The sequence below is a fragment of the Oncorhynchus kisutch genome, linkage group LG30 (genome assembly GCF_002021735.2).
Source record: "Oncorhynchus kisutch isolate 150728-3 linkage group LG30, Okis_V2, whole genome shotgun sequence".
Classification (NCBI taxonomy): Eukaryota; Metazoa; Chordata; class Actinopteri; order Salmoniformes; family Salmonidae; genus Oncorhynchus; species Oncorhynchus kisutch.
In genome coordinates, this window is record NC_034203.2 from 18904849 (window position 1) to 18915843 (window position 10995).

Consider the following 10995-nt stretch of genomic DNA (forward strand, 5'->3'; position numbering starts at 1 on the left):
ACAGTACTGATACTTTACTGTGGTACCAACAATACCCCAGATCAAAACCAGAATTCCTGCTCCTCCTCACTGAAGGAGGGTTAAAGATACATAATGAATCGACGCATCCTCGCCTGTCTGTTAAACTACATGAAGATAAGACCCATGTGGATCTGGAGATCACCTCTGCTGAGGTGACAGACTCTGCTCTGTACTACTGTGTACTGAAGCCCACAGTGACAGGACACGAAAAAACACTGTACAAAAACCTGACAACACACAATATACTGAAAACATTTCATAATGGTGTCAAGAGGAGGGGCTGTATAATCAAAGACCCACATGTAGCTTATGGGATGTTATTGTTCAGGAAGTAGCTAGTTAGTCAGGTCTCTCAGTGCTGTCTGTCGGTTTCTCAAAGGTCTAGCAAGATGTTTTTCTTCTCATTTGTTCTCTTTTCAGCATTTTTAGGTGAGTTATTATTCGTATTTAAATGTAATCTTACAGTGAATGAACAGCACAAAAACATGGTAATTGCACATTAATAATTTGTAAATATCAGTTACAACTGCACAGTTGTACAGTTACAGATGTTATTTGTCCAAATATTTTTGTAGGAAACAGTTTTGGCGATTCAATAAACCCTGAGACTACAGAACAGCTTGTTCAGGAGGGAAGGGATGTCCATCTCTTCTGCAAATATGATGGCACTGTCTACAATCTACAGTGGTACCGCCAATATCCCAGGTCCAAACCAGAATTCCTCTTGTACATCACACCAGAAGGGTCTATAATTAAAGCTACTCCCCCACCTCCTCGTATGACAATTTCAATTGACAAAGTGGAGAAACTTGTGGATCTGAAGATATCTTCTGCTGATGTGACAGACTCTGCTCTGTACTACTGTGCCATGAAAACCACAGTGACAGAAAACTCTGACACACTGTACAAAAACCTGTCAAGAACCATGGGAGGAAACAGACATCCTGTATGACATACATAAGTAACATACCTACTGAATGTTAAGGGGAGGGATGATCTGAACAACAGTATAGAAACATAAAAACAGGAGGAAACCTTCAGAGACTGCAGAGATCTTTCTGTCCATTTCTCTATGTTCATTCTTGACCATATTGAGTTAATACAATAAAAATACAATACAATACAATTCATTGCCATTTGAATTTAATTCCATTTCAAATACATTTTCATGAACAATTGAATGTATGTATATTAAAACCATTCTCTATGCATGTGTCAGTTGTGAGGACCTCATGCTGTCGTACAACTATTCCAGAGCAGCTACTGCTGGAGATGAATTATATTGGTATCAGCAAGACACAGCACAAAGGCCAGAATTCTTCCTCTACATCTCAGGTTCAGAGTTTATAAAGAAAGCAGATCCTCTGAACACTCTAATATCTGTCAAACTGAATGAAGAGAATAAACATTTGGATCTGGAGATCTCCTCTGCTGAAGTGACAGATTCTGCTCTGTACTAATGTTCTGTGAGGCCCACAGTGATAAGAAACGTACACACACTGTACAAAAACCTCAGCAGGGACCACATCAGCAGGGATGTATCCAGTTTTTCCAACTGGTGTCCAACCCTTACTTTTAGACATCAAAACACTAGTAAATGCTGTTAATATCTCCTGTAAATAAAGTTCATGACTCAAATCCTTCATCTGTCCTTAAATTGATTTGAGCATTTACAGATTGTGTCAATTTGATGTGTATTCCTATTCTGCTAGTCAGACCTTTTAACCACATCATCTAAATCAGTGGAGGCTGCTGATGGGAGGACGGCTCATAATAATGGCTGGAATGGAGTGAATAGAATGATATCAAACATGGATTCCATGTGGTTGATACCTTTCCATTGACTCCATTCCAGCCATTACTATGAGCCGTCCTCCCCTCATCAGCCTCCACTGATATACGTACAATATGCATCGTTGACATAACATCATTGCTCTCAACATGGACCTGCTCAGTGGTTTGGTCCTCTGGTTGTAAATCCATGTGCTGCACTCTTTAAGAGGAGCATACCTGAAGCCAACTGACTGATAACGGACAAGACAAACATAAAAGGATCTTACACGGTTTTGGTCGGCGTCACGAGATACGAAAAATAATTCAATTTCACATATCATCATGTCCTAATATTTCATTTTTTGTGTGACGATTTAGTGTCCTATAAAGTGAAATGTGCACAACATACAATACAATTGACAATTAGTTATTTATGCCAAAATAGACAATAAAAATATTACTGACCTTGTAATTCTTAGAACTTCCTCAACATTTAAATATGGTAAGCATCAGGTTTTTTTTGCTTTATGTTTATCCATAAACAGCCTTTTCTGCTGCTCCTGGCTGATCTTCAGGTGAGGTACCTTCTTATCCTGCATGTGCTGCCCACTGCACCTCCTGAAGGACAGGTTGATTAGGCCCAAGTGAGCCAGGTGGCTCGTCCACTGCTTCTCACTCTTCAGCCACAAACAATGAGATGTTCTCTCTGCCTCCTGATCAGTTATATGACAGATCTTCTTTGTCCGTCCTCCTCCTATAGACTGTCCTCCACAGTTATGAAGTGACAATGTTTTTCTATGTATAATAATGATACAATAGTTCCATCTAGTGTTCAACATTCTGCCCGACAAGGTGAAACCTTGACATTGCTTCTATTTTCAAGGGCAAGTTACTAGTGAGAGTCAATATGTGTCAGTAGAGTCTCATAGGTTGCTTCTATTCCTTTCAGCTGGAGATAAAACTTTTTCATGGGCTGTGTCTCAATCCACAATATCAGCCAATGGTGGTCTTCTGCATCTGCGGTGGAAGGTGGCCGAGCTGCAGCGGTGTTTGTCAGACCATGAGACATCCCGAAAATCGATCTTCTCACAAATATGTCTATAGGGTGTATAGCGTTTGGCTTACAAAATGTATATGACCACTCTATGGAAAGATTAGACTCTCGCTGTCGATGTGCCAACTTGTAACGTACCGTTTGGGCTACAAACTAATGTGACTCCACTGTGGAAAGGGTATATTCTCACGAACACGATGGAGAATTTAAACGTTTAAATATTTGTTTAAAAAAAATATATATACAGTATATATATATATATATATATATATATATATATTTCCTGAGTTTTCTTTTTGCCATTATTCAATGCGGTTCTACAGGATTTAATAGTAAAGGCCGAAATTTATCAAGTAATTTTGTTTAAAAAAAATACACCTAAAGGGGTCATAAAATTCCAAATCTACTAGCTTCATTTTCTACTTTGCAGGTTTCGGTGTGGTATCATTTCCCCCAACAATTCAACTAAACAATTGAATATACAATTAGCTCCTCCCCTATTGCAGAGCCCCGCAATTATGAGACTTCTCAGCTACAGTGGATGGAACATAAAGTCTTTAACAGTCTACTCTTCCTCTACACATGAACCATAATGGCACATTGGCTTAGGAATACTTTGCTTATCCTGGCTGCATGCTATTCTGGTACAGTATAGTGTTTTTCCTTCCTATTCTCTTTATCTGAATCTTAGCTAATGTGTTATTATACAATTATTGATTATTAAAAAAACTATTATTACTACTTTTTCAGATTGCAGAGGTGAAGAGGCTGTTGACCAGCAGAGTGGACATGTTACTGCCCTTGAAGGAGGACTGGTAACACTCAGCTGTAACTACACTACAAGCAGTAGTACATCTCCTGATCTCTTCTGGTACATCCAGCAAACTAGGAACTCTCCTCAGTATGTCCTGAGAAGAGATCGTTATTCAGAAGGGAGCAATAGTGATGAGTTTAAGAAGAGGTTTGATTCCAGGCTGAATTTCACATCTAGCTCTGTCCCCTTGATGATTCAGAGGTTGCAGCTGTCTGACTCTGCTGTGTACTACTGTGCTCTGAGGCCCACTGTGACAGCAGGATATACAGCTCCCTTACAAAAACTATTTGATAGTCTTATACTGTATAAGCCTCTTAGAAAGCTTGTGTAAGCTCTTCCTTAATGTTTCCTAAGGCAGAGTTAAGGAAGTGGTTTCACAAGCCTATGAGACAAGTTTTCTCTCTCCTTATACCCATCTCACAGAATGCATGGAACCCTGGCTGAGGAACTTACTTATTCTTGCTGTATTTTGTTATGGTATTATAATATTATTTTCCTAATTCCTTTGCTGCCTTTGATCCCATTCCTTTATTTTATGAAACATATTTCTCAGTATAATATTATCAGTATTAATGTCATGTTTGTAATCATATTACTGAATTATTTTCAGTCATTTTTCATGCCAATAAAGCTCACTTCCAATTCAGGTCCAAATGTAGAAGTAAGAGACAATACAATTCCACTAAAATATCTCATGGCTTAGAAAATAGACGATTGTTTAATTTTTACAATTGGCCTAATTGTGTTACTTAGACGCATTTAGAAAAAGCAAAAATCAGTATTGTGTACAGAATAATGGAAAATCCAGCATCAACCACAAGGAGGCCACATTACTAAGTAAGTGTTGCTTTCTACTCTAAAATGACTTGTTAACAGTATTTGAACATCCCCTCTGTGCTGTGCTGCATGGTCTAGGTCTGTGCTGCCACTAAGACAGGAATCAAGAGAGCACACCAGTTTCTATATTGTAACATCAGTGTGTCTTGCTCTTTCTAGCCTATGATAATTATGGGACATTGACTGTGGACCTCTGTTCTTCTTGCTGCACTTATCTTTGGTAGGATACGGCTCTCATTATCTTTTTCTCAATACCCTGATGTTACTGGAATCCTGACATTTAGTAACCATGGGACTTTAGGATTCTATCAATTAGATGTGATGTGACGAAAATATGTTCCACAAAAATGTCAGATAGAAATGTCCCAAGGCATTTTGTTATGTTATTATAATGTTATTTTTTTATTATCTTTTATCAAACATATTTCTCAGTTCAACATTACAAGTATTAATTTCATGTGTTTTTATTCACACAAAAATGCTGCTTGATTATTTTCTCTCTAATACTAATGTGTATTACATCATTTTCCAGAATGCAGAGGAGAAGACTCAGTCATTCAGCCACCAGGAGATGTGACCACTAACCTTAACAGGTCACACTGGGCTGTCAATGTGATACTACGGATACAAATCCATAACTGTTGTGGTACAAACACGGAGCAAACGAGTACCCCAAGTATATGCTGTGTACTACTGTGCTCGGTGGACCACTGTGATAACAGGATATACAACCCCTTACAAAAACATACTGACCTACACAATTACAATACACCTGGCTGTACAGTATACAACACCACTTTGAAATTGACACAATAACTTTCTCACTACCTCCCTGATAGTACCAAGACTAGTGGTAGCAGATGATGATAATCACAGTGATGAGGATGAGGATGATAATGATGATGATGGTGATGGTTATGCAATAAGTCATTTTTGATGCCAATAAAGCTATCTCTTCCAATGTAGCTCTAAAGGTAGATGTAAGAGACATTAAAATGCCATTACAATATCTCATGGATTAGAACACATACAGCTAGTAGAGTCTAACTAAATGTATTCCAGAAAAAAAAGTTATACTCAGTATTGTGTACAGAGTAATGGAAAAGCCAACATCCACCACAAGGGGGCCACATTACCAAGTAAGTGTTGCTTTCTACTCTAAAATGACTTGTTAACAGTATTTGAACATCCCCTTTGTGCTGTGCTGCATGGTCTAGGTCTGTGCTGCCACTAAGACAGGAATCAAGAGAGCACACCAGTTTCTATATTGTAACATCAGTGTGTCTTGCTCTTTGTATCCTATGATAATTATGGGACATTGGCTGTGGACCTCTGTTGTTCTTGCTGCACTTATCTTTGGTAGGTAATGGCTCTCATTATCTTTTTCTCAACACCCTGATGTTACTGGAACCCTGACATTTTTCACAGAGTTATTCTTCTTTGTTTCCAGAGTGCAGAGGAGCAGACAGTGTTACTCAGTCAACGAGAGAAGTGACTGCTTATGAAGGAGAAGACGTGTCTCTCAACTGTGAATATAAGACCAGTTTATCAGCTCCATCTCTCTTCTGGTACATTCAATACACAAACGATTACCCTGAATATGTTTTGCGGAAGGATGTCATTGGACCAGGGGATATTGATGATAGATTCAAGGAGAGATTTGATGCCCATCTCAGTTCCATCACCAAATTAGTCCCCTTGACGATCCAGAGGGTGCAGCTGTCTGACTCTGCTGTGTACTACTGTGCTCTGAAGCCCACTGTGACAACAAGATATACAGCCCCATTACAAAAACACCATGTGTGCACGTGGGTGTGTAAGGTACTTTGTGTTTTTTTAAAGTCAATGGGAGGTGTTATACACTGCTCAAAAAAAGAAAGGGAACACTTAAACAACACAATGTAACTCCAAGTCAATCACACTTCTGTGAAATCAAACTGTCCACTTAGGAAGCAACACTGATTGACAATAAATTTCACATGCTGTTGTGCAAATGGAATAGACAGCAGGTGGAAATTATAGGCAATTAGCAATACACCCCCAATAAAGGAGTGGTTCTGCAGGTGGGGACCACAGACCACTTCTCAGTTCCTATGCTAGGCTGATGTTTTGGTCACTTTTGAATGCTGGCGGTGCTTTCACTCTAGTGGTAGCATGAGACGGAGTCTACAACCCACACAAGTGGCTCAGGTAGTGCAGCTCATCCAGGATGGCACATCAATGCGAGCTGTGGCAAGAAGGTTTGCTGTGTCTGTCAGCGTAGTGTCCAGAGCATGGAGACAGGCCAGTACATCAGGAGACGTGGAGGAGGCTGTAGGAGGGCAACAATCCAGCAGCAGGACCGCTACCTCTGCCTTTGTGCAAGGAGGAGCAGGAGGAGCACTGCCAGAGCCCTGCAAAATGACCTCCAGCAGGCCACAAATGTGCATGTGTCTGCTCAAACGGTCAGAAACAGACTCCATGAGGGGGGTATGAGGGCCCGACATCCACAGATGGGGGTTATGCTTACAGCCCAACACCGTGCACAACGTTTTTCATTTGCCAGAGAACACCAAGATTGGCAAATTCGCCAATGGCGCCCTGTGCTCTTCACAGATGAAAGCAGGTTCACACTGAGCACATGTGACAGTCTGGAGACGCCGTGGAGAACGTTCTGCTGCCTGCAACATCCTCCAGCATGACCGGTTTGGCGGTGGGTCAGTCATGGTGTGGGGTGGCATTTCTTTGGGGGGCCGCACAGCCCTCCATGTGCTCGCCTGAGGTAGCCTGACTGCCATTAGGTACCGAGATGAGATCCTCAGACCCCTTGTGTGACCATATGCTGGTGCAGTTGGCCCTGGGTTCCTCCTAATGCAAGAGTGTGTCAGGAGTGTGTCAGCAGTTCCTGCAAGAGGAAGGCATTGATGCTATGGACTGGCCCGCCCGTTCCCCAGACCTGAATCCAATTGAGCACATTTGGGACTTCATGTCTTGCTCCATCCACCAACGCCACGTTGCACCATAGACTGTCCAGGAGTTGGCGGATGCTTTAGTCCAGGTCTGGGAGGAGATCCCTCAGGAGACCATCCGCCACCTCATCGGGAGCATGCCCAGGCGTTGTAGGGAGGTCATACACACTACTGAGCCTCATTTTGACTTGTTTTAAGGACATTACATCAAAGTTGGATCAGCCTGTAGTGTGATTTTCCACTTTAATTTTGAGTGTGACTCCAAATCCAGACCTCCATGGGTTGATACATTTGATTTCCATTGATAATTTTTGTGTGATTTTGTTGTCAGCACATTCAACTATGTGAAGAAAAAAGTATTTAATAAGAATATTTCATTCATTCAGATCTAGGATGTGTTATTTTAGTGTTCCCTTTATTTTTTTGAGCAGTGTATAATTGAGGCAGAGAAAAGGAAATGCCTTTTATAGCTGACAGTGAGAAACCAGGGGAGTCATTCTGTCATAACAGTATACTTGTGTTCACTCTTTTCACTGTATTAAATAATACCAGTGACCAGATTTTATATTTGGAAATAAAATGAAAGTCATGTATATGACTAAACATTATAAACATTCTCTCATAGAAATATCATTGATTCTATCTTTACAGTGATTTCGTAAACTAAACCTTCGTCACCACCACCACACTTCATTAAGAGAAAGCATTGAATGGGTTTTATGTCAAAGTGAAGAACTACAAATGATCCTGTTCAAACTGTACATATGATGACAAGTGACATATTTCAGTTAGTTAGTTGGTCCAACATATAGTAGATGAATGATGATGTTACTTTGTTTGATCTGGATGCTCTCTACAATTTGTAAGTGAGCCTGTATTGTTGATGCTAGTTAGTTTTTTTAATTCCTGTCTATTGTTTTAGTTTCTCTATTTTCTTTACAGGACAGATTGCTGGGGATCACATTAGTCCTGCAAAGCATGACATCATAGGTACAGAGGGAGAACCTGTGACTCTGGGCTGCTCATATGATATAGGCTGTAAATGTATTGACCTTTAATGGTACAGGCATTACCCTAACCAGGCTCCTCGGTTCTACAGTATAAAGGTGCAAGATCAGAAAGCGGTAGGGAACATATACATCCACAATGTCTCAGACATCTACTCAACTGATCATAACAAGTCTCACCCTGGCAGACAGCACTCTACTACTGGGCTCTCAGAGAATATACCCAGTGAGACAATGTGTAAAAGATGCTGTTCTAAAACCAGCTGAGCAGAAATGCTTTGATGAAGCGGGGATCAAATTTGAACATCAAACCACAATTTCATAACATAATGGCAGAGGTTGAGATCAGAGAATTGTGATGTGCTTTGTGCAATCACCAGGTGGTGTAGTGTTTCTCTGTCTTCATATTCAACTGTGAGAAAAATGTATTCTTCTCTCTTCAATTAGTCGTTTTCAATTCCTTAATTTCTTTATGTGGTTGGAAAAGCACGTGGGAATATGACAAAGTGCAAAAATATTATTATTTGTAGTTACTACTCACAATTTATACCACTTGGTGGTGTAGTATGAAAGTCAACCTGAAGGGGGCAACCTAACAAAGCACACAGACCCCTGAATCAGAGGATGCTACACAGACAGACACCTCCCCATGGTCTACTGCTGCATGTCATACAGAACAACATGAAGCATCAACAGTAGGACAGAAGGTGTCAAAGCTCTGTGATAGATAGATCAGCATTGTTCTGCTCCTTACCTTTTCCACTTCAAACAGACTGACTAGTCATGAGAAATTGGCTGATCCTTCATGTTCTGGCTGCATGCTGCTTTGGTATAACATCACTCTGTTCATCTGTCTCTTTCTGTGCATTTGTTCATTTGATTTATATACATTATTATTATATGTTGTGAGGATATATGTATTTATCTTTATTTTCAGGGTGCAGAGCAGAAGAGAGTGTAATACAGCCAACAGAAGATGTAATGGTCGTAGAAGGACACCCAACAACACTCAGTTGTACATTTGATACCACTGATCTATCACCATATCTCTTCTGGTACAAACAACAAGCAAATGGCAAACCCATGTTTATGCTGAGAGAGGATACATTTGGAACTGGGGAAACTGCTACTGAGTTCAGGGAGAGATTTCATGCACGTCTGAATGTCACAGCAAAGTCAGTCCCCTTGATGATCCAGAGGTTGCAGCTGTCTGACTCTGCTGTGTACTACTGTGCTCTGAAGCCCACTGTGACAACAGGATATTCAGCCCTCTTACAGAAACTACAAGTTTCACATGTGTCCATAGAAACATTCAGTACCAGTGAAAAGTTGGGACAAAAGCACAATATGCATTTCAATATACTTTATGTACAGAAGTAGATCTGAATTATTTACTCTGTAGGCTACACAAGTGTTTGTTCATTATTTTTAAAAGAATACGTGTATGTTTTCACAACATATCAGAAAAATAAGTTTATCATACATACTTCATGGAACATTTATGTCATTGAAAATTGCTTTAGGCTACTTTCCATTTTATGTGAGCTAGACGTAAGCTTTTTACTTTGACTAATGAAATGCAAAGAGTGCTTATATCTAATACTGATGAGGTAATATTGACCAATACATTTCTATACAATCTTCCCTGTCTCTAAACAGGCTCCTCCTTCATGTCTGTCAGTTGATGGTGATATACAGGCTGAGATGGACATGGAAGAGAGAGAGAGGATCTCTACCTCTTACTGTAACTCAGTCACTCTGTGTGTTCTGTATAACCATGTTACTCTGTCTGATCATCTGGCTGGTTCTTGATGTATTCTGCTTCGGTATGATGGAACCTTTTCTCTCATTGGTTTATCGTATCTTTAACACATTTTTACAATGGTTTTATCATTTCTAATATCTTTCAAATTATCACTCAGTCTTTCTTTTACTCCCAGAGTGCACAGCAGACCAAGTTCAACAGCAACCAGGAGGTGTGATTGCTACAGAAGGAGGACTGGTAACACTGAGTTGTCAATATAACACCAGTGCTAATAATGCATATCTATATTGGTTCAAACATGAAGAAAATGACTTCCCTAAACATATGCTGAGCCGTTATTCATTTGGATCTGGAGACAACGCTGCAGGGTTCAAGGAGAGATTTGATGCCCGTCTCGATGCGGACTCAAAATCAGTCCCCTTGACGATCCAGAGGGTGCAGCTGTCTGACTCTGCTGTGTACTACTGTGCCCTGCAGCCCACAGTGAGAGGAAACCTGTGAAGACTCTACAAAAACCTGGAGAAAAAAACTGACATCCCCTAGACATCCTGTCATTTTTTATTTCATCATTACTTTGTGTAAACAAAACACACACACTGAAAATGAACAATGAAAGCTTTTCAATGAACAACAAAAAACAAATGTTAAACATGTTGAATGGAAGAGTGACAAAACTCAATCTATCTGAATGTGTTGCTTATTTATACTTTAGAATGTAGATTTAAATAGGAAAGCAAAAAACTGTGAATGAATGAATGCCTCATATTGAATACATT

At 40.0% G+C, this 10995-nt stretch overlaps 2 long non-coding RNA genes and 1 gene segment (V, D, J or C); all 3 read left to right on the forward strand.

Moving 5' to 3' along the window:
• The first annotated feature begins 290 nt into the window (after positions 1 to 290).
• LOC109875449 (T cell receptor alpha variable 25-like) lies at positions 291 to 1147 on the forward strand. The segment is given in 2 exon segments: positions 291 to 450; positions 597 to 1147. Coding segments are annotated over 2 exon segments (417 nt in total).
• Positions 1148 to 3401: 2254 nt separating this feature from the next.
• On the forward strand, positions 3402 to 6068 carry LOC116358591 (uncharacterized). The gene is made up of 4 exons (XR_004206355.1): positions 3402 to 3492; positions 3599 to 4719; positions 5032 to 5858; positions 5950 to 6068. It is a non-coding gene; the product is annotated as an uncharacterized LOC116358591 (long non-coding RNA).
• A 3088-nt stretch (positions 6069 to 9156) lies between these two features.
• LOC116358590 (uncharacterized) lies at positions 9157 to 10511 on the forward strand. The gene is made up of 3 exons (XR_004206354.1): positions 9157 to 9283; positions 9392 to 10280; positions 10395 to 10511. It is a non-coding gene; the product is annotated as an uncharacterized LOC116358590 (long non-coding RNA).
• Positions 10512 to 10995: the final 484 nt, after the last annotated feature.